This window comes from Sander vitreus, chromosome 1, assembly GCF_031162955.1.
Source record: "Sander vitreus isolate 19-12246 chromosome 1, sanVit1, whole genome shotgun sequence".
Taxonomy (NCBI): Eukaryota; Metazoa; Chordata; class Actinopteri; order Perciformes; family Percidae; genus Sander; species Sander vitreus.
Window position 1 is genome coordinate 19,354,866 of NC_135855.1, and position 25,122 is coordinate 19,379,987.

The 25,122-nt window shown below is 39.4% G+C and overlaps 1 protein-coding gene across 3 annotated transcripts in view; it reads right to left on the reverse strand.

Moving 5' to 3' along the window:
• Positions 1 to 494: 494 nt before the first annotated feature.
• Positions 495 to 25,122, reverse strand: part of LOC144515842 (ephrin type-A receptor 6-like) — a 65,221-nt gene continuing 40,593 nt past the window's right edge. Inside the window, exons 7-20 of one of the 3 annotated variants that reach the window (XM_078247007.1) lie at positions 24,830 to 24,985; positions 23,433 to 23,783; positions 11,678 to 11,802; positions 10,910 to 11,072; positions 9,233 to 9,338; positions 6,751 to 6,845; positions 4,751 to 4,876; positions 3,675 to 3,860; positions 3,493 to 3,554; positions 3,162 to 3,374; positions 2,901 to 3,050; positions 2,607 to 2,800; positions 1,670 to 1,819; positions 495 to 609 (exon numbers count right to left, since the gene is read on the reverse strand). In XM_078247007.1, coding sequence (XP_078103133.1) covers positions 495 to 609; positions 1,670 to 1,819; positions 2,607 to 2,800; positions 2,901 to 3,050; positions 3,162 to 3,374; positions 3,493 to 3,554; positions 3,675 to 3,860; positions 4,751 to 4,876; positions 6,751 to 6,845; positions 9,233 to 9,338; positions 10,910 to 11,072; positions 11,678 to 11,802; positions 23,433 to 23,783; positions 24,830 to 24,985 — 2,192 coding nt within the window. Of the gene's footprint in view, positions 610 to 1,669; positions 1,820 to 2,606; positions 2,801 to 2,900; positions 3,051 to 3,161; positions 3,375 to 3,492; positions 3,861 to 4,750; positions 4,877 to 6,750; positions 6,846 to 9,232; positions 9,339 to 10,909; positions 11,073 to 11,677; positions 11,803 to 23,432; positions 23,784 to 24,829; positions 24,986 to 25,122 lie in introns of all 3 variants that reach the window. The other 2 variants (XM_078247016.1, XM_078246998.1) reach the window with 2 other exon arrangements.

Here is a 25,122-nt window from a genome sequence, read left to right on the forward strand (position 1 = left end):
CAATTGTTTCATTAACCAGTCGGAAAGGTTGTTATTAAAATCGCATACTGTACCATTCATTACCATACCTTCTGTCCTATCCACATCTTCTCTGGTCTTGAGGTAACTGACTTGAGACCATTCAAAGTCAATAGAAACCATTGGATTGTCACTTGGAAAGAGAAGAGGTATTGGTGAACACTTGAATAGACACTAAAGAAAATAAGTCCTAAATTCAAGTGAATGCTAGTTGTTGCTGAGATAATAAAGAGACCGCATTTGGCCAACGCTGACAGAGGTTGGTTGTTGTGGAGGCTGTATTGATAATGATCCATAAGATGATGAGTGTGTATTAACTAGACCACATGTGTGTCTAGCAGCGGACCGCTCTCGCATGAGCAGCGTGTGCTACACCTAACAGTCTGGTGTTTGTGCAATTAGTTGAATGAGGATGCCAAGGAAGTCTGAGTGGTTTCCGACTCAGTGTGTACACAGTCTGTCATTGTGCGAAGTTCTCACACTTTAAAGCCGCTCTGTTGGATGTGGTGAAGCTGCAGGCGAAGAGACTGTATGCTGCTTATGATTCTCCTCTGGTGGCCAATCAAACAGATCCCGATACGCCTGATGTCGCTAAAGGGGAGAAGAAGATTTACAGTTTTGAATTAGTTTCATAAGAACAGCAGACCTACTTGTACATCATGACAAACATGCAATAAATTTGTAAATGTCAAATTAAGCTGCGGCAAGTTAGAATTTTTTTTAACATCTGGTGATCCCTTTTCTAATTCTGATCTAAAACAAAATTCTCTCATGTGTTTATAACTTAAGTACAGTTAAAAAAGATTTTGCCAGGATAATATTTCAAAGTTACATTCTTTTTGTTGTTGTTGTTGTTGTTGTTGTTGTTGTTGTAATACTAATTTTGGCCACAAGAGGCTGAGATGCACCACTACCCTGTGTTCTAAAAAAGACCAAAAGCATTCATGTTTTCTTCCATCTGAGTTTTAATTTTTCAAAAAGGAACAATTCTTATTTGTCAACGACGTATGAGATTGATTTTGCGATTTCAACTAAAGGTGGAGAGCAGAGTTTAGAGTGCATGGAGAAAGTAACTCACATGGAGAAAACATCAATGCTTTTAGTCCTATTTAGATCATGGGGAAGTGGTGCACTTCTGCCTCTTGTGGCCGAAATGAGTATTAAAACAACACACACTGATCCTGACTTCAACAACAAAATATCACCTGCCAAAACTTTATTTTCCACCTGTTTTCACAAAAGGATAAACAAGTAACTTAGAAAAATGATCCTCTGAGCATTACATTTTTTTGAAGGCACCTATAGTTGCAAAATCTGTTCTTAAGTCATAAAAACAGGAGAGAAAACAATTTAGATCAGACTTAGAAATGTCACTAGAATACCTACAACGAGCACATTGGGAAAACTTGATAGTATGAACAATAACCATATTTAGAATATAAGGATAAATACTGTAATGCTACTGTTGTAGTAGTTGTAGTGATATAGTTACACATACATACAGTCCAGATAATTTCTTGTCAAAGCTTAATAGTGGAATCAATTTTATTACAATTTCACAATTTTTTCTGTTCCTTTGATGCTTGTTTTCTTTTAGTGTGCGTTTGATACCGTACTGTAGCTGCACTCTGTATAATTTGGCTTCACTCACTCTATACTCATGGTGGTAATGGAATCCAGTGTTGTGTATCCTGCTGCAAGGAAGTTGTTCTTATACTGGCTCATTTTGATGGAGTCAAGCCAGTCGCCAATAGAAATGAAAAGAGGGTAGTCTGGCATGTCCTCTGGGGAGTCAGGGTAACTGAGACAAACAAACGAGACAAGAGACAAGTTAGCATATTGTTGATCTGAATATTAAATATTCTTTGAATTACCGTGGCAGTGGTTTTCAACGACAAACTGTATACAGTAGACAGAAATAATGTTCACTAATTATTTTCCAACACATACCCTAACCTGCCTTAAATAAAATTGAGACATAAGAAACAAAAGTTTCAAGTTACTGTATGAGGTCTGGTATGAAAATCAACTGGCAGAAATTAGCGTCAAATTAGTAATCCATCCCAGTCAATATTACAGATTTATTGATTTTCCCCCCCTGAAAACTACATTATTATTGTCTGGTGATACAGCTGTACCACATTTACAGAATCATAAACAAGATGTCCACGCTCACTTAATGTTTTTCCTCTGGGATTTGATATTCTAACAAATAGTACATAAATAGATACATGAATACAATGCTATGAGGGAGCTGACAATCAAACTTTACATTTTGAAACTTCTAATAAGCACCTGAACAAGTATTTTTCACTCTCTTATTTTAATTACTGCATTATCATGCAGTGATGACTGTTCAAATCTAAGCTAAATAGATTTTGACTGTGTGGCTTACCTACAGTATCTTAAACAAGTTTTAATTCTGTGCAAGATGATTATCATTCCCCTATAGAAATGGACAGTAATGGCTGCCTGGAAGGTAGGAAAACCATAAAACTGTACAGTATGCTTTAGATAGTGTTTACGCAACTTAATGTTAGAGGGCTAAAACACGCAATCCATTCACAAAGTGTCATATTGATACTTACCTCTGCACATCATTCACCAGAGTGAGCAGACTACTGGGATTAATTATGAGTTTGTCCAGGAAAGAAAGCACATTGTTGAAGCGTGGGCGCTGGTTAGCCTCCTTCTGCCAGCAGTGCAACATCAACTGGTGCAGTGTCACAGGGCAGCCCATTGGTGCTGGGAGACGGTATCCTTCTTCAATTGATAAAATGACCTGAGAGCATCAACATCAATAAGTTAAATACAAATGCAAATGCTTTTTGTGTTGATCATGCTATAGTGGTTATGGAGTTTTAATGTGATCAGCAGCTTACATCTTGATTGGACATCTCCCAGTAGGGCCTCTCGCCATATGACATCACTTCCCACATGACAATGCCGTAGCTCCATACATCACTTACTGTGGAAAATTTTCCATAAGCAATAGACTCTGGTGCTGTCCAGCGAATTGGTATCTTTCCTCCCTGACACAAAAACAATAACAACAACACAAAATAAGCTTGGTTAAAGAGATATTCAACATTCCTAACTGTCAGATCGTAATATCTTGCAGTAACTGTTAGATCCACACTTACTGTAGCAGTGTAGGCTGCTTCAGGTTCATCATCTTCGAGGACTCTGGACATGCCAAAATCAGACACCTTACACACCAAGTTTTCATCCACCAAGATGTTACGAGCGGCGATGTCTCTGTGAATGTAACCCATATCTGAAAGATAGGTCATGCCTACTGCGATGCCGCGCAGCATACCAACCAGCTGGAGCACTGTGAACTGCCCGTCACGTGCCTAGTATGGTTGTGAGAGTGAGAAAGAGAGAGAAAGAGAGAGGACAAACATATGATATATGGAGGACAATATTTCTTCAGGAAACAGGTGAACATCTGTGAACATGTCTTCCTCTCACCCGGAGGAAAGAATCAAGTGCTCCATTTTCCATGTACTCAACGACTATCATTACTGGTCTGCCTGAGGAAAAAGGTAAAAGACAGGATTTTAATGAGCAACAGAGAAAGGAGACTAAAGTAAAGAATGTTGTGAACTGATGCTGAAGAGAAGAGCACAGACAAATGCACATATAGAGCTTACTCCTAGTAACCACTCCCTCCAGCCTGATAATGTTGGGGTTGTCAAACTGTCCCATGATTGAAGCCTCACGCAAAAAGTCTCGCCTCTGTTGTTCCATGTAGCCACCTTTAAGTGTCTTTATTGCCACAGCGATGTCCATCCTTCCAGGTATGCGCAACTGCCCACAACAGACTTCTCCAAATTCACCTGTCAAAACAACACAATACATAAAAGGGTGCACTATCTTTCATACATCATAAGACATATTCCCAATAGTTGTACTTTTACTGCAACTCAATGAAATAATAAAAACAATACATACATTCAGTAATTGCTGCCCATATAATTTATCATTATTTCCTCTTCTTTGTAAAGTATAAATGTATGTTTTTGCTTAAAGAAATCAGGTAAAAAAATAAACATTATGATTCACAGTTGGTAAATCAATTAAAACCTGTAATTGAAACAAGAGAGAAATGTGTAAACACACAACAGTAGACAGCAGTTGCCTTGTCATTTCAACATCTGGAAGTACACACTGACTCCACCAGATGGAGCCCATGCTACAGAAACTAGGCACATGGGAGGCACCTTCATAATTACTCATGGGCTAAATAGCAGACACAGTCTGTTCGATTTAATGAACCATCAAACATTATTATTCATAGTCAGCAGCACTGGCTTTGCAGCTAAGGTATCATGCTATATACTACTTTAAAATCAGCTTGCTAAGAGGGGCTGTAAAAATAATTTTATTCGAACTTTACAAGGTTTAACATTTCTTCTAAAATAAAAATGTTAATCAACATTATCAGGTGCTAGGCAACCATCACTAGGGCATTTCTACAATATGCCTGTGTAATCCTACATAGGAATTTAGGAAATACCCAGATTAAGATAATGGCACACACTAAATAACCTCTTCTATCTGGTTAGCAGTCATGCATTATATGAAGTTATGTATTACTCTTGCACACAGGTGACACCTGTGCTGTTCCTGCCATAAATACAGGAAACACATGTACAGTATACAGTATAATTATGAGCCTGTATACATTGGTGTACATACAGTATTTACATGTGTATATCCATTTTACCTGCACCAATCACCCTCTCGATGCATATATATGAGGGGTCTATCTCTTTGGCGAATTCCTCCACCGCCTGAGTGGGGTCTTCATACGTATCTGGATCCACATAGGTCTTTATCCCAGAGAATGGGACTGGAAGAGGATACAATATTTACTTTTATTATAAAATGAAACTTTGACACACACACACACACACACACACACACACACACACACACACACACACACACACACACACACACACACAGCAAACGCACTGATAATCTGCAGAAATTTCCATGGCGAACATTCGCAGGTTTACGGATGCTTGTTGGCACTGTAGATCTGATTATTTCTACCTTTGTACATACAAGAGATGGACACAATAACATGAGCACCTGTGCAATACAATGAAATAAAGTACTACATCGTATATAGTAAAACCCAAAAGTGTAATGGCAGGTTTGAACCACAGGTTCCCTCACCAGATTTTAAAATACTTTTCTTAAACACAACTGTAATTTCGCACATTTTACTCTACACGTGTAACACCCTTACCCATTATCTTACCCATTCTTTGTTTCTGTTTGTTTTGTGAACCACATTGTCGTCACTACTTACTTTACATATCTTTTTCAAAATGCAGAAGAAATCTTTCATTTGAAAGGTTTTGCCTGCATAAACACGTTGTCTTTGGACCACATCCCTGTGGTATACTGAACCATATAATATAATTTATGTTGAGGCTGTGCGACAGACGTTGATTCTTGCTTCAACTGTATGAGACCATAATTCATGGTATTTGCTTCTATTATACTGTAAGGTATTTCTATGATGTTTCAAGGGATGGAGAAAAACAGCAAAAAAAAAGAGCTCAGAAAATGCCCAAGAGCAGCGTATAAAGACATTGCAGGCAGCCAGGCTTCAGCATCCTCCTCAATAGCTGAGGCTGGGGATGCTGCTGCAGTGAGCACTGAGCATGATGACTGGCACAAATGATAACTTGAAGCAGCTCTTGGTACACCTCGAGCAGATGAGCTGGGGACTAAATGTACTTTATAGCTGTGTCAGCTCATATTGTAGAGCGTTGAAGGCTTCGTCTGAGATAGATTCAAGTTGGGATTCTACACTCTACCTCTGTCTCCAGGGTGTCTAAGCTCAGCTCTATAATAGAACAAGCCTTTTCCTACAGTTTGTTGAGCCTGCTGGCATCACCTGCCAGCAAAGCACACAACAGCAAAGAACAGACAACAAGAAAAGGCTGGGGAAGGCAAGGATTATAACTATTAAAAAAAACACAAGGGTTAATGAATGCATGTTTGTATTGTCAAGACCGTTATCAGTCTTTGTCGTGTGCTGCAAGGAAAACTAGATGACTGATCTCTGTGGAGGGATTGGTTACAATATTTTCATTCAGTCTTTCATGTTATTCTTGGATCAATCCCAAATTCCCAAATTAGGCCCACAGATGATAGAATGGTTCGATTTGTCTCAGGAGCCACACTTGTGTCCCTGCAGGCCTCAGATCCAATCCTAAAGGAGCTCTCACTAAACTATGTTAGTAAATTACAGGACACCATTTTGTTCCCAAAGAATGACACGCCTCCCCTATGGAGCCAATCAATAACCCTGTTTTTATCTCTAGTTGTACACCACACTTGTTTCAATCCTGTAATTGTTTTAACCGAACAGCGGTTTGTCACAATCCAATAATTAGGTGTATGAGATACTGTGAGTGGTGGATCGTAACAAAATACTGCATCAAAAAAAATTGCAATTCCGAGGCAAACTGTGACCACTCTTTGTAGAACTTGTGTTGTAACTAAGGCCCTGGGAGTTGGAACATGCAGTTTGTCAATGCAAGCTCACCAGTGTGAGAAAACACACACATGCACACACGCACGCACGCACACACACACACACACAAACACACACACACACACACACACACACACACACACACACACACACACACACACACACACACACACACACACACACACACACACACACACACACACACACACACACACACACACTATATACAGTACCATGTCCACTGTGAAAGCGAGTCCTCCTCTTCTCGTCCGACTTCATCCTGGCTTTAATGTACCCCTGACACCTGTACAGGTGAACCAGTTTGCCACAGAGTAAGAATCACCTTCATCACTACATAAAAAAAACCTATAGCGTACATCCCCTGTTTTTTTTCCCTCACTGTCTTCACTCTTTTTGCCAGAAACCATCTCGTTGTTCTGTGCTCAACACAGTAAATTAGTTGACATTATTGCAGAAGACAAATATGACATCACAACAAAAAAGTGGAAAAGTGAACATTTGTTCTGACAGCAGAAATTGCAATCTTTTAGTTTGAAAAGACGTCTTTGGTGGAAAAACAGACAGCCATTTTCCTCTTTTCTATAACCCATTCATTTAGAGCAATTTTTTGTTCTTGCCTTTATGTAGTTTTTTCTTATTTATCTTTTTCCATTTTCCAGTTTTTGTTCTGTTCACAGTCCCACAAATTCAAGGCTTTCAAGGCTCAGTCTCCATAGAGGGAGAGTCGGGACAAAAGTAACAATCAAACACTAGTGTTAAGCAAAAAGAGCAATTTGCACCCTCCATTTAAACCACACAGAAGAAGGCTGCCTGTTAAAAATGTAATCTGTCGATTATGTGCTGATCCTTTTCAGTCCGTGAAACGTTTGACGTTTATTTATATGAAGAATTGTTTATTAGCCAGTTTTAAGAGGAAAAAAACACTTTGTTGATATGAAGACTCAATTGAACCTGAGTCAAAGAGAAATTAAAGATAACAATAAGATAAGATAGACTTTATTGTCCCGAAGAAAATTTGTCCTGGACACATACACATACAGTATCTGCTGTTTAGGAAATACAACATAACATAAAGTGGTTCTCAAACTTTTTTTCAATAATATGACCCCTTTGAATTTATTTTTTAGCCCAGTACCCCCTGAACAGCACAAAACATTTTTGGTAGAAAAACAAAAACAAATATAAAGAGGTACAATAGAGTGCTGCGCCTGTTTAGGCTAAACAACAACCTTGTAACTGAAAAAACACTTAAATGCTAGCCTACATTTTGAATGTTTAGAACCCATCACTAAAGTCTTTCGTTAATATAGTATAGTTACTTTAGGAATTATGCATTTAAAAAATCGTTGGCAGTACTTCCAAGTATCCCCATTTGAGAAACACTGACATAGTGCATGCATACATACCTACATACAGTACACAGAGTGTCACTAGTCCACATGGACACAATCATAGTACATGCACAGACTGCATCAGGTGTTTTATGTTGTACAAGTCATGTACAGATAGTCTACCTTCCTCCACAGAGGAAAAAAAACACTTAAAATGATAAGAATTATAATGCCTTACTCTGAGGCAGAGTTTAAATTTAATTGAGTAACTTTTTGGATTCTTCCACAAATTGAGCCTTATTTAGCAACTTGGTGGCGTTGATAATGCTACTGATCTAATGTCACGAACATACACCTGGTCATTAATGGGAGGCGTTCATCAAGTTGAAACAATCGATTTACGACTGTCTGTGCAGTTGAGAGTTTTGTAAATCATATAAAAACACAATTTCAGCGAAATGTATTCTGTCAGTTCCTTCAATTTATGCATTAAAAACAGATAATATATATATATATATATATATATATATATATATATATATATATATATATATATGCGTATGATGTGAGGTGCAGTCTTAGTCAGTGTCCTCGTTTAGGATCCTAGTGGTCTGAGGGTAGAAGCTCCTCCTGAGCCTCTCAGTGCTGGCCTGGAGTATCCGGTACCTTGTTCCCGACCTCAACAGGGAGAAAAGTCTGTTACCCGGGTGGTTTGGATCTCTAATGATTCTCCTAGCCTTTTTCTTCTTTACAAAATAAACGCAAGAAAGATTTAGGATGAGCATACAAAAAGGTGGCCAGATGTCGAGAGTTGTCGATGTCTACCATTTTGTTTTCCGGGAAGTACCTGAATCTATTTTCTTTCGTTATAGTGAGACACGTTGTTCCCAATTCTGAGTTCAGATTTTATTTTGCGAATGCTGTGATCAAAGATTATCACTTCAGCCTGTATTATAATTCGTTCAAAATCCAGACAAATTACCTCCAGATTCAGGGCCATTTTTCATTGTTTATTAATAAGAGGCAGACTGAAGACAACGGTCTGAACTAACCTGTGGAAGTTAATGGAATGGAGCAAACTGCTGGTACATGCATTACATGCTGAGTAATTAGGCAGAAAATTGGTTCAGTCATTTGGAAAATAAGAGTGTCTGGCTGGTGGCAAACAGAGAGTCCATTAAGAGTCTTCTGGTGGTAGCGTCACTCTGGAGATTATGAGAGGAGAAGCGCAGAGGTGTGTGTGTGTGTGTGTGTGTGTGTGTGTGTGTGTGTGTGTGTGTGTGTGTGTGTGTGTGCGTGCGTGTGTGGTGTTAACAATAAGCCAGCATCAAAGACTTACCGTCCAGTGATGAGGAGGAAGAGGGTAAGGATGACCAACAGGGAGAAGCCTCCTACAGACGCTGTGACAACCACCAGAACTTGACCCTGATCAGCGATATCAGGATCTGCGGAAAGTGAGAACATAGCAAAGCCAAGCCAGTCAGTACCTGTTACATTAATATAACCAGCTCTCTCCCAGAGTTCAAACTGGAGAGCTGACACACTACTTGGCTATACGCAGCTGTTGCAATTTACTGAACACAGTGAGTGGATTGAAATTGATATTCAGTTTCTGTGTTATATTATATTATATATATTTATCACTAATGAAAATGCAAAAGAAGGCATCCAGTCAGTTTATAGTATCCTTATGCTCGCTCAGGTTTCCCTTCTTAAACACATCTATGAACAATGCAACTACATTAATCATATAAATAGCTTATTTAAAATGACTGTTAATTGCTCTGCTTCTGCTGCTGATTTCAGGGCCTAAATCAGACTGCATTTTCATTATCCAGAAAGAGATTGAAATACATGAGCAGTTAATCCTGTACACTGAGAAATTTGGCATTTACACATACATCTATTTAAAACCGTGACTTATTTTCACTTTCCATTGGTATGTGGGAAAGTCGTCTTCGTAACTCTTACACACCAAACTAAAAGCTATTTTGAACTATTCTGCACATTTGCCTGTGAGCAAACAAACTGAAAATACATATGAAAAATATCTTTGAAGGAAGGTTTTGACAACAGATCCTTACGACACAACTTACAGTAGAGACAAATTGCTTTGCTCTTTGAGATAGAAGTTGGCATGACATGGTATTGGTAAAGTTGACAGAATAATTGTATCTCCTTGATTGTGCATTTTTGCACATCAGTGTAACATTATCTTTAGCAGTGTGTCTATGTGTTTCTAACAAAAAGTCAGGGGTAGCAGGAGACAGAGGTCAGTAATAGTTCCTGATGTATCCCTGAATGGACTGACATCTCAGTGACATTTGTGAAAACTAACATATTTAGTCAGTAATCCAAAGTACCATTTATTTTTACATTTAACTGAGGATAACATTTTAATATTGTTGGACTTCTCCCAACTGTTGGTAAAATGAAGGTAAACCAGTAAAACATGCTGTGACATGACACTATGTGAGAGTGAGTATTGTATGGGTTGAATAAGGTGAGAGAGAAGATGGCACATTTGTACAATCCGAGTATTTAAATGGACTTCTGTCAGATGCACTGACATATGGGAGTATGACAATGTGAAGGTGGACATCTACATCTTTGTCACCAAAAGTGTGTATCTTGTAGGAGGATGAGCATTGCTGCATATTTCAGGATTAGAATCAGCAGAGCATTATGTGTGCATCAGCAACCTACAGAGGTTATAAACATTTAAATAAAAGGCTCACGCCTGAAGAAGCACTGATGGGTTTCACTGATCCATAGCAAAGAATGATCATAAAATGTATCCATGGATTTCATGAGGTTGTTGATCAACACCGATGGCTTCAAATCTCTGGCTTTAAAACTCCTTTCTTTTCCTGTGCATTGTTTTAAAACAAAACTTTATATCAATTACAATTTCAACACAAATCTAACTGACTGGATGACTGAATATCAGTGCCGTTCATCCCTAAAACACAGCCAGTATAAACACAAAGGCATGCTTGCTCCCCTACAGTCGTACCCTCAGCTGCAGTAGCAAACTCAAAGTTGGGGCTGTACGCTGTATAGCCAGCAGCAGTGCGAACTCGCACGTGGAAGACATAGACAGTCGAGGGCCTGAGGCCCGTCACCACCACGCTGGGGGCTTTGGTCCGTGTTGAGGAGTAGCTCAGCTGCTCTTGCTCCTAAAAAAAAAAAACAGAAACAGATTGTCAGAGATGATAACCAAAAGGCAAGTTTTGGCCAGACAGACGAACATGTGTTTGCATAGACCCATTATCACAACAACGTTTGAAGCAAACGCCTCATTTTCATCCAATTAACTTTCAGAGCAGATGGTGAATAAAACGGAGACAGCGATACATTATGGATGCTCTGCACTGACATTTGGGTTTCTGCATTCTAACAATGTACATTGTTCTGTAAGCAGTGATTGTTCTCGGTATATGGAACGGGTGGTGATGGCGCAGTGGATATGACACATGCCTTTGGTGTGGGAGATCTAGGCTTGATTCCCGCTGTGATACACCAATCAATGTGTCCCTGAGCAAGACACTTAACCCATAGTTGCTCAAGAGGTGTGCGACCTCTGATATATAGCAATTGTAAGTCATTTTTTGATTAAAGCGTCGGCTAAATGATAATGTAATGTAATGTAATCACTTAGGTGCATTTCAGTACTAAAATATCTGTAATACAAACCACTGTTACAACTAAGCCATTAACACATGCTACATGAACATGGTCTAAGAAAACATTCTGTCTAATTTAGTATAATAAAAGACTTTACCTTCTCAAAGTATTTTACTTCATAGTCCACTATGTCTGAGGGCAGCCGTTCCACGTCTGACCAGGAGAGGGCGATGCTGTTTTGAGAGGCCCAGTCTTTCCTGACTACACCCACCAGAGCTGGACCTGAAGATGCAGTCAAAGAGTACAGCATGTGATTACAAAATAAGAAGAATAATAAAATAATTTGACTTAGTGACTAACTTATGTACTAAGGGTCATGTGCCAAATAGTAATTCTTGGGAATATGATTGGGAAAAAACATTAGAAAGAGAAATGTAATGCAAGTTTACAGCAGGACTGAGTCACCCAGAGGTCCGGGGGAATGAGGAAATCAACATCTCACTGCTGAACTAACTAATATTAGCTTGACCACCCAACCACGCTTAATAAATTTTATTTTGAACTTATGTTCTTTATTTTGTTTTTACTATATGTTGCATTTAATTGATTTTGTGTTATTTCTATTGTCACTGCTGCACAACCAATTGCCCTCTCTAGGGACAAATAAAGTTCTACTTGTGAAATTAGTGATTTGAGCCATTTACAGCTCGGGCCACTGCAGAGAACTCTAAACTGAATCCATTGAGTTCAGAAACACGACCGCAAAAACACATTTTAAAAGTATCTCCAGCCACTGCAAAAAAATTCATCATTGAACAAAAAGTTTCAAAAGTCCAAACTGGAAAGAAAATCTGAAATAGAGCCTAAGAAAAGTGCATCCTGTATACGTAACTTCTCCACTCTCCAGCTTACAGAAGACAATCTCAAGAAAAACAACTTTAAAAGAAATATAACAACCTTATTGCAGTTTGGAAGATAAATTGTTTTAGTATCACAGGAATACCCAAAGGGAAAGTAGGGCCAAGAAACCATTTTACTGTCCAGCTCCAGTATGATGTGTGGCCTGTCCTCCCAGGACATTTTTGTTAACCAAACCACTAGAACTACAGCAACTGTTCAACATGTTTGCCATTATTACTGAATTTGGGGGAATATTTTGCACAAGGCTGCTGAGGAGACACAAAATCACCCAGCAGAGATTCAAATATTTATCATCAATTATTCATAAAGCCTTTGCTTGAACAGAATATGAGTTGGTAAACTAATAGATCCAGTCCCTCTGTTGTCGAGCGTGATGTTTGGGAGATCATTGTTGGAATACAAATTCCAGTCCAGATTGATGTCTTAAACTGTCCTCACGCTCAGAGAAGCAGAAAACCTACTACACACAGAAGGCCACAGACCGGATGTGGCACTTCAGAAAAGTGACGTGTCGCTGTATCAAGTTGGACACATTGGGCTTCAGATGCGACTTTTACATACAGCACATAACAGCACCGTAACTGTAACAGCACGGCCGAGACATGATGCTTCATAGTCCAGAAGCTCGATCATTTGGACTTGTATTAAAACAAAACTAAAAGAGCAGAGAGAAAATTGGTGCACACAGTAAGCAAAAGTTTGATGCTGACTCATGCAAAAATGCACACTCGTGGAGACAAATATATAAATTTTAGGTGGCCAACTTTTATATTAGAATGCATGAATTCAGTCTTTGTGAACATGCATTTCTTTATGAACTCAAACTACACAAAGCCACAAAAGTTTAGTTTCTATATTATATCTGCTTCTTTTTATGTAGCATGTTCGCTTATAGGAGTCATGTAACGTTAGTCAGAATGTTTGTAATAATATCCTACAAATTGGTGAATTCGGGTAGGTTTTATGAAACTAAAAATAACGTTATCGTATACCGGCAGCTGCCTTTTCCAATCAACAGCGGGATATAAGAGCAGGCAGCGCCGGAAAAAATACGCCGACACATCGCCAACAGTATGATAATAACATCCAAAACACACGATTCACTCTCAGCGGTTTCTGGGACATGAGAAATGTGTAGTCCTTAATGTGGCCAAAGACACATAACTGTTCTCACTGCTATAAGAATGTGGATATATGCGGCCTAGACCACATCCAAATGCGGTTTTAGTGATCAGATCTCAATGTTTCCTCAATGCGTCCGGAGGGCATTTCCCCCTGTATTTAGAGCTGTCCACTTGTGATCCGATCACTCAGATCCAAATTTGATGCCAGGTCCAAACAGGGCCTTTTAAACAGTTTGCAGAGCCAGATCACACATCTGCCATGTCAGCCATGTTATTGCAGGTAACATGTGTCCTCTATATCCTGGTGGCAGGTGGTGTCTGAGCCACACAGAGCGCCTGGAGATGTTGTGGGGTCTCAAGCCTCTCAGTCTGGCTGCCTGCTGCAGTTAATAATGGCACACAGCAGACACACCAACAAAAATATACACCATGTATTGACAGAACACTGCAGTGCAAAACTGCACAGGCAAGGCAGACAAAATCCAATGAGTTGCTGAGCAAATGTCATCAGCGCCATACCTGGAAGTTTTAGCTTAATAATAAGTGCATTGTCTACTCAAGAAAAAAAGCAGTCATTAACAAAGAGCACAATATTAAACACCAGTTCCTTTAAACAAATCTTTCAGCAAGTTCTTTCAGGTTAATAAATATATGAGGTACGTGAAGCATTTCAGATTTAGCTGTGGATATTTTATAGTTTCTGTCTGACTGACATATAACCCATATTGACAATACGATGTTAACACTGTAATCAAACACAAATTAAAAGGTTCACAGTAGGGCTGCTGCTACCAATTACTTTTCACTATCGATTACTCTGCTGATTTCTTTTTTTCTGTTAATCAATACATATTTAGTCAAGAAAATGTCAGAAATCGGTGAAAAATGCTAATCAATCTTGAAATAACTTGTGTTTTCTAACCAACAGTCCAAAGCCGAAACATTTTTAACTTACTATCTCATAAAGCAAAGAAAAGAACCAGGAACTCTGTAATATTTAGCTTATTTTGCTTGAAAAAAATGTCTTGAATGATGAATTGATATTCTACTATTCGACTACTTCTAAACCCGCAAAATCAAATTTTGTCACTCTGTAGTTATCAACAACCACTGTACAAGGACCCCGATTATGTTTGTAAGGGCTTATTATTAGTTTTAAATGTAGTTAAAACCATAAAAAGATTCCTTGACCAGACCAAAATTTTAATAATTAAGTACATTTTTAAATATAATATATGCTTGTGATTTCAATGAATCAGTTAAAACATATCTAAGCAAGAATGTTACCCATAAATGTTTCACATAAATGTTTCACATAAATATGCATAACCCACTTAAGGGATAAGAATGTCCGTGAGAATCACATTACTAGAGGGGATTTCTGTCTGCAGAGTACAGCATAATGTTATGTATCTATCACCATGCGTGTGTGTGTGTGTGCCACTGTGTGTGTGAACATTTTTGCAATGTTAGAAAATGCTCTAAAAACCCTCTAAACTCTTATGCAAGAAGCTATTTTAGGTTCAAAGGTTAGAAAGCTACTGCTCTGTATGAGTGAGCTCAAAGAAAACAATTAAGGTCATTATAGTTTAATCACAATTCCACACATCAAAAGGTAATTGAGAATCTATAAGCTCTATAGTTGGTTTATTGGCAACATTAAAAAAAATAGGTTAACCCTCAACTAGAGATACAGAAAGATAAAGAAAGGACAGAGGGGGAAGAAGAGAGCGAGAAAAAGTGAACAGAGAGAGCTTTAAAGAAATCCCACGAGGTTGCATCTCCCCAGCATCTGAGCATATAAATAGACGTCAGCCTTATTCCCAGAGCAAAGGAGATGCAAACAGAAGAGAATCCACTGGGGAAAAGGGCAAATTAAAAGAGAGAAAAGCTCCTGAATCAGGACACCATAAAACAGTGGAAAATGTTCACACGTGGATTTAGCATGTGAGAACTTTGCATGACTCTTCTTGTTATTGTTTTGTAAACAAAATAATAAAAATAATAACAATATTAAAAAAGACAAGTGAACAGCCATTAATTTCCCATGTGAGGTCCATATGAAAGGTTATGAACATGAACCTCTCCTTTCTACCCAAATGTTTAACTGGTCAAAGTAGTAGCAGCCATAGAAAGACCTGGGGCCTGTTTCAGAAAGCAGGTTTAGTGAACCTGCCTAGTTTGTTAAACCTGAGATGAGGGAAACTCATTTGTGTTTCAGAAAGGGAGGTTAATCTAACCTGAGAGAGAGGGGTAACTCCAGCCCGTTTCAGAAAGAGAGGTAACTTAACCTCAGAATCAGTTATTATGGTAACTGAGCCTGTGAACCTAACCTGGTCGGGAGCAGGTTTTCTTCAATAAACCTCGAGTTTCTCTCAGTCTCCTCCCTCTGACACAGCGCTCTTTCATTTCCTCATTCATTCATTCAGTCTGTATCAGGCGCATTTTAGAGCAGTTTGTTCTCTGCATGAATAAAAAAACAGGGTTGGTTTATTAACCATGTTAGGCAGACTATTAAACGTTTTTGTTCCGAACATGGCATTTCCTTTTGTCAACAATCCCGTTGATTAAGAAGCTGTATTACTTCGCAGGGAGTTAAACATACGTTGGATGATGATATTAAGGCTCCGACTGGAAGGAAGAGAATCTGTCAGTCATTTTAGTGGCACCGGAGCGCACGAGCGCATCCTGGTATCCAGAACGCCAGAGCCCCCTCTACTACAACGTGTTACGCAGGGCGTTGGTCTGCTTTCCAGCACTGGTGCACGGAGAAGGGTGCGGACCCCATATCGTGTCCCCTGCCTCTCGTGTTAACTTATCTCCAAACATTGGTGGATAATGATTTAGCTCTGTCTACGCGGCAGCTATCTCATCCAGCCACGAAGGCTATGGAGAGAGGACGGTTTTTGCGAACCCCCTGGTGAAGCGTTTTCTGAAAGGGGTCAGGCGTCAGAAACCCGCCGTGCGCTCTCTCACACCCCAATGGGATCTAGCCCTGGTGCTTCGAGCTTTGGGGAAGCCTCCTTTCAAGCCTCTGGCACAAGCCTCTCTCAGGTTGCTATCACTAAAAACGGCGCTTCTCCTTGCCCTGACGCGCTATCAGTCTCGCCGTCCTGCCTCTTCATTAGAGGGGAGCGCAGCCACCTTACAGCCTAACCCCTCATTCACACCGAAAGTTCTGACAAATTCCTATCGGTCGAGAGTGTTTTCCCTCGAAGGGTTTTTCCCCCCGCCTCATTACAACAATGCGGAGGAAGCTTTTCATCGTTTGTGTCCGGTGCATGCGCTATCACAGTACATTTTAAGCACGGCGGACATAAGGAAGACACAGCAGCTGTTTGTACATTATAGGGAACACTCCCAAGGAGCGGCCCTTTCAAAACAGCGTCTGTCTCACTGACTGTGCGAAGCTATCATCCAGGCTTGTAACATGGAGGGGGCGGAGCCCCCCCAGGGCATCCGACCACACTATACGAGGGCATTATCGGCGTCCACCGCCTTATTCAGAGGCATGACAGTAGCCGACATCTGCGCAGCGGCCTCCTGGGCATCCCCATGCCCATTCATCCGTTTCTACCTGCGTGATATGTCTGAGCCCTCCATGACCCACTCGGTCCTGTCCACACTCAACGACAAATGATGCGCCGTTCCATGTGTGTTTTTCCCTGCTGTCCTCACCCCGTCTGCACTGGGTGCTGGGTGGAACGCAGGTGTCCCCATAATTATCAATCATGATACAATTCTCACTAACCATGCACGCCTTCAATCATGGAATGATGTGCCGCTGCATGTGTACTCGTCTGCGGTCCTCACCCCCCCCCCCCCCTACGTTGGGAGGCTGGGAGGAACACGGGCGCAGGTTCATAATTGTTGTACCAGAATAGGTTTACATGGTTTAATTTTCAAAAAACACCATATTTTTTGTTGTACTGCACATTGCTGCAGCTCCTCTTTTCACCCTGTGTGTTCAGGACTCTATTTTAGCTACAGAGTGAGACATTCTACTTCTGTACCATCTTTGTTGGGATTCGCACATGCACAGTAGCTAGGTAAGGATCACATCAGCTAGCTAGCTGTTTCTCTTACTTCAGTCTGTACAAGGAGACGTCTTCTAAACGAGGGCGCACTTCCAACTTTGCGTGGAATACCTGCAGAACAGGGACATGTAAGTAGTTCTCTTGTAGATTATGGTGAACTTGTGTGTGTTGTAGCAGTGTTTCCCATTGAGAACGAGGGGGCTAACCGCTAGCATGGTTTAGCCCCCTGGTTTCGGCTAGTGACGTAGAAAGCCGTGCAGATTTTGAACAGCTCACCCGGAGGCAGGTTACATTCAAAAACCCGTATCTCACTCAAAACAGCATGGATGTTTTTTTTTCAAAGTTTATATGCATGTGGAAGCACCAGAGACACAAAATAACACCCCAAATCCCAGAGAAAATGTGTTTTTTTTTCATAATATGGGCACTTTAAAAAGCTGCATTTGTAACTGTAGTTGTTTGCCTTCCACTGGTATTTTCCCCTTGTGGTTTCTTGCTTGCCTAAGCAGAAAAGATAAAGGTAATAAATTGACAGTACCAACAGTTACACTATATGCCATTGACAGCCACAGATGTTCGAAAAAGGGCCAACAACAGCATTGGCTGGCTAAATGTCAGATTGGAGGGTAAGGACTCTTACATTTGGCAATCTTAAAACAATGTCATAGTGATAACTCACTGTATGTGAAGCTATAATCAAACTACGTACCACAGGCTATACATGCACACTTATGAATGCAATGTGACTTAAAAACATACTGATTGGGCACACGTTTGTTACAGTGAACCAACAACGAGTCAGAAGACAATACAAAAAATACAAAAATAATACAAAAAATATCACTGAACCATATTACTAATTACTTATTAATAAGTATGTGTTTATCCAATTTTAAAAAGTGCAGCACAATCTGTAGTAGTGTAGTAGCAGAGCAGTAGTCTGGAATGATTAAAAGACAATGAGCACAACTCTGTAGGGATTTAACCATTTAAACCAGCGGCTATTCAATTTTGATTATTTCAGCAAGGATCAATGCATCATTAAATCTCATATTTTGCGAATGATTTGATTCGACTAGATATGTACCGTAATTCAATTAATTTAGATTCTTCCAGGCTTCACAAATATAAAACCTAACCTATACCACCAACAAAACACATGTAAACTTGGACACAAGTGTAATCTTTAGTTTCAGCCTCTGCTTGGACACAAGCATTTATCTTACATAAGGATTACTTTTAACACAGAGTGAGTCTATCTTTGTGGGTTGTCTCTCTGCTCATTGTAGGAGCACATTTTTCCTCTGTGCATCAAGAACCTAACACAAATTTGCACTGATTTCTCTGTGCCTCTTCACAGGATACTGCAGTGAACTTTGTGGGAGGAATCATCAGTGAGAAACGCTCTGCTGAGCAATAACTACAGTGTATTTTCAGGGGAGTGCAGTTCGCTCTGCATAAACACAGAGATCATCCTGTTCACTCCGCTCTGCGTTGCTGCCTTGCCAGGCTACAACAAGCCAAAAACCAGCATCCTGCTTTACAAAGTGAAATTAAGTGCGGAGGAGAGTGCACACAAAGGGGCATCCAAGATGATCAAATGTGTCTTCTGAGAATCTATGACTACACAAATATTGTTCAACTTTTATGACTACAAAACTGAATGATTACTTCAGTATATTATATAATCAGAAGGTAATAAACACTCCACTCTGTTCAAAGACAAAGTGATCATGCATCTTCCTTAACTGGGCATTATAACTTATCAGTAAGTTTGATTAATAGGTTTAGCATAATTAAAAGCATAATGAGGCATTAATATGCAATTTACAAATGCAAAAGCATGTCAACAGAAAAAAAAACGAAAAAAAAAAAATCCAGTTAACTGCTAATTCTGCTTTTGATTGGCTATTATTCCATCATTGACATAATATCACAATCAATTACATGAATCACCTTGCAGCATCTGTGTTAATTGGCAATGAACCTGTCCATCCCAAATCCATCCAAACATAAGTTTGGACAAGCACAGATTTACAACAAGCCTTTTCTCTCAACTCAATACATGTTACACCTCATTTGAATTTAAAGTATGTTTTGGAGCGCTTCTGAAACAAATGTTTCGCATTAAACATCAGACACATGGTGCTGTGAAGAATTTAAATAGATTTTCTAACATTTGTCTGTCATTAGACAGCATCATCAAGAAGCCTCCTGAATGATTTTATGTTTTATTTTATTTATGTACAGCTAAAATATAGACGTTAATTGTTCATTTACATTTGTGAGAGATATATATGTGTGAATTTCCTGTGGATTCACGTAAACATTTCAGTCCAATGAACTGCAGATAATGAGCCACAGAAAACTGCATTCAAACCGTATGAATGATGTAGAGTGGGCTAACTTACAGAATACTTTCCTTTTTACTTAGCCCTTTTCCAACATAAAATGTGAGTGAACGGTTATTTATTTAAACTAATAGTATATATGTGTGTGTGTGTGTGTGTGTGTGTGTGTGTGTGTGTGTGTGTGTGTGTGTGTGTGTGTGTGTGTGTGTGGGTGGTACATGGGTGAAGCAAATATGTGTTCAAATGTCATACGTGTATGGATTTGTTTTCCTGCTTGTTTACATGTGTGCCTGGCTCTATGTGCATACAGTGTATCTACTGAGGAAAGGCAATTTGACAAGTTAATCCATTCTAAACATCCTAATAGAAACATCCCCACAGGCTGCTCCTCCTCCTCCACAGAGATTATTTTTGCATTTCAGCTTCCTCCTGTCAGTCTAGCTGCCTTTGCCGGAGAGACGGGTATGAAGTGACTCATACACACCTGACATCTGGTTTCCATAGTATGGCAGCCTATCAGCAAAACATTTCTAAAAATAATACTTGATACAATATTTTTCACTCAGGGGAGAATTAGCCACGAGAAATGACTGTTGAAGTTATGAACCTTTCTTGAATGAGAAGGAGCCTGATTCAAGATCAATAGGCAGGTGCTATGATTATTGGGACCATTTTTTCCCCACTTACCAACTATGCACTCTATATTCCCTGAAAAACTGAGAGAAGTGTCAACATAACTATAATAAATCATTACAGAGAGCCAAAAAACACAAAAAGGTTGGTAGAAATTTATAATAACTTAAAAGGAAATAGGTCATATTTTTTAATCACACGTCAAAGTCTAGAGCTGGTCCACCACTTTGGTCCAGACTGAAATATCTCAACAACTAATTGATGGATTGCCATGAAATTTGCTATAGACATTCATGCCCCCCACATGATGAATCTTACTGACTTTGGTGATCCCCTGACTTTTCCTCCAGCGCCACATCAGGTCAACATTTTATTTTGGCCAATACTTCTATTTACTTCCAAATAACTGCAAACTAATGACATTCTTCCTCAGCTGTACTTTGTGTTTTGTGCTAATAAGCAAATGTTAGCATGCTAACAAGCTAAACTAAAATAGTGAACATGGTCAACATTATACTTGCTAAACAGCAGCATTGAGAAAAGGTTAAGTCTTGTTTATTATCACATCGCACCATTCACAGTACCATTCTGATCAAGATACCACAAAACCGAGACGTCGGAATACAGACCAGATGTCTTTAAGAGACTTTGTTCCTGCCATCTAATCTAAATGTAATAGGACAGATAGCTGTCTGTAAGCCTACAGAAAATTGTAGACTAAACTTTGAGCTTGTCTCTAAAACTCAAAAAGTTGAAAATATGATAAACTGTTTTTTATATGATATGTATGTTATTTCCACGTCCTTTCTGTCTCCACAGTTGTATTATTAAACCAAAAGTATTTCTCCTATTGTTATCTAGTGAGTTAGAATACAAAATGATAAACCGCAACAACCTTGCTGCTACGGTTACGGCAGCCTATTATTGCACACAAAGATGATTTAGCACAGATATACCTAAATCCCTATTTTGATATCTGAGCCACTGATGAGGGTCTGTCTTGTTCTCATCCAAATTTCATCTCAATACTGGCTTGTTGCACTTGCTGAAAGGAGAGAAAATGTGCACATACATCCCAGTATAATGTATTAATCCACTCCCTTTGCTTCCTTCATTTCCACATTCTCCATCAATTATTCCATCAATATTCTTGCCCTTAAAATATCAGGTTCAGGTTCCAGTAGTCTCTAGAACTCAGGTCTCTTATATTTTCCCCAATGCAGTGCTAACTTGAGGACATCTATCTGTAGTTGATCTCAGGTCAGCCAGAAACTGCTAATTAGGACTGGGTTCAAGTCACAATGGCTCTGTCAGCTATTTAAGGGTCAGATATATGTTTCACCTATTGACACATTAAGCGGGATGGAGAGACAGAGAATGTGGAATAAGCCACAGGGTGCTCAGGAGGGAGAAAGGCAAATCTAGGTGCAGAATAAATAAATGTTCCTGTTACTGTAGCATAAATGTCTCCATCTGTTCCCATGCAAACACAATATTTATGAGCTATGAATCAGGTATTATGTAAGTACAGTATATGCATATGTCAAGCATAAGACTATAAATGTAACCTTTACTAATATTTTAGAAATAAATATGGCTAGTTGAATGTTAACCCTCAACAATCTGTCCAGCAAAAAAGAGAACATATGGAATACATAAACTGCAAATGTACTGCAAACTAATATTTGTGATTTTTAGGAACAACTGCAGTCAATAGTGTCCTATAGCCAATATGCACCAACATTATGGAATTTAACTCAAAGCCTTAAGATACAGTTTAATTTATCAAATACAATGGACAGTTACATTACCAGTATCTATAAGTGAGTGACTGTAAGCATTCAACCTAAACTGAATGCTCACAGCCAGTCCACAGATACTCCAACCAATGTTGTGGATGAGCACTACAAGAAATGCAGACTATTTTTCCACTTTATTTTTGTTTCGATATCTTGTTAATGCTTGTGTTAGTTAGATAGTTAGGGGCGGCGGGTGTTTTTGGGCAGCTGTACTTTTTATATATTTTTTAGGGTTGGGTTTTTTTCTTTATTCTTTTAGACAGGAAACGGGGGAGAGAGAGAGGGGATGACATGCAGCAAAGGGCCTCGGATCTGATTTGAACCCGGGCCGCTGGCAAGGACTGAGCCTACATGGGGCGCACACTCTACCAGGTGAGCTATAGGCCGCCCCGGCAGCAGTACTTTTTGTAACCTGCTAGTTTGAAAACAATTCTTCGGTTTTGCTTGGCTCCCTGCCACCCCACAGTCTGAATGGTCCACTGGGAAAATTGCCACCATTCCAGATGGCCATTTTGCCCATGCCAGCAGGATTAAAATGACAAATGTGTGGCAATATTTTGTGGTTTACCATGTACTATTTCAGCCCTGCAAAATGTTTTAAAATTGATTTCTGTAATTATGAAATTCATGGTTGCAACAAACATTATTTATCTTTCAAATATTTTTTTAAAAGTCATACCTTAATCAGAAAATAGACCGTGGAACTGATTTGCTTTTTTTGTCTTACTAACAGTACAAAACCCAAAGTTCTCTAATTACAGTAATGACAAACAGAAATTTCACATCTGAGAAGCTACAGTAGAACAAGCAAATGTTTGGCATTTTTGCTTAATAAACGACTTAATTAATTCACTATCTGTTCAAGCACTCATGAAATTAGTAATTAATTGTAAATTTTATCCAAGTCAAGAACATCAATACAAGTCAATTATATAATTCTTTTGGAGGTAGATCTGCTTGTCATCATTACCACAGTTGGATCTGCAGACAGTAAATCAAACAGAACTGGAAAGTAGCACTGAAGTGAACAAGAGCTCTGCAACTCACCAGCTTGGTGTGTGTTGACGGTAACATTCGCCAGCGAGCGTGCAGACACCCCGAGCCCAGTGACGCCATTCGCAGCCTCCACGTGGAAGGTGTAGGTGGCGTGCATTGCAAAATCTAGTATTGCCACAGAGGTACCAGTCAGACCAAGGGGCCTTGGGATGAACCGCAGGTCTGGCTCACATGGTTCACACTGTGTCACACCACTGTCTCCGTCTCTTCCATCACAGCGCTGACACAGGATGTTATAAGTGATGTCCTCCCTGCCACCTGTGTCACTAGGAGGCATCCACTGCAAGAAGAGAGCCGTGTCATTGATCAATGAGACCAGGTTCCTGGGAGCTGACGGAGTCCCTGAAGAGAGAGAAAAGGTATTGAGATTACTCATTGATAACGCACTAATATCTTTGTCAGGTATTTTAAAGAAAAAGGCTTGTACAAATATAGCATAACACATATAGAGGGGTTTGGTTGTTGTCTGATTGAATTAAAGATTATTAATTAATTATCTATTAATAATAATAATAATAATCTATGATCACTGGTGCCAATTCAGACTGTAGACCTCTTGGTAGAGCCACTATGAGTGTCTACGGTTTACTAAAAAATGATGAAATGAGCAGAAATAAGATCTTACTTGTGGCATACTACTGTGTAAAAATGCATGTTTGTATGTAAGTATCACTATTAAGTATAACAGCTAATACACCACTCATCTGACCTTGAGGATGAAGCTAAAGTGGGCACATGATCACCAAAATCTGTCAATTAAATGGCCCTTTAGCAGCAAGTGAGCATAATTTGAATCTGGTGTGTGTGTGTGTGTGTGTGTGTGTGTGTGTGTGTGTGTGTGTGTGTGTGTGTGGATGTGTGTAGGTACTGTGTGTGTAGGTGTGTGGGTGGGTGGTTGGCTTTTAACTTGTTCTGCAATATTTTATTCCAACAGCCTATGTGTCAATTTCCTGGATTGTACACAGATTTTTATCATTTTTATCTTTAAATTGTACAATGTCTGGTTTGGCAAAGTGATCAGAACTGAAGTTGCAAGTGTGCCTTTGAATATCTGTTTGTAGGCATGTGGGTGGTAAGCTTTCAGAGTGCCCTACGTGTTTCATTCCAGTATGCTACTTGTCAATTTCATGGATGCTACGTCATAATTTCTCATGCTATGAATGAAGTACTTCATAACAGATGTTTTTTTCAAAATTGAGATAGGGAGGAATAAAGTAATGCTGGCATATATCTAAATTTAGCTCAATCATATTGCTGAAAAAAAGACCAGATGGATGGGGGAAAGAAAGATGGCACAACAGACTAACATAAATGACAGACATGCGAACAGAAACTATGAATGTTCCAGCTAAAAGAGAGAGTTTGTCTTTTGTAACTGCTCTACTAACTTGTACAAGCCATGGTGGAGGAGTCCTTGATAGCTCTGTAGAAGCCTTTGTCACAGTGGCAGATGGTGGCAGCCTGGTCATGGCTGGAGCTATGTGGAGGACACTTGGAGCATATAGTGTTCCCTGCAAATGCCTTGAAGAAACCAGGCTTACAAGCTGGAGAAAAGGAGAGGGGAGAAAAAAGCCAGTTAGACAAGGTTAATGTTCCTCATGCAATTGCATTTCCATCAGCACACATACATTTAATTACATTTCCAGCTGCTCTCCTCACCTGTGGTCTGACCTTATTTTTT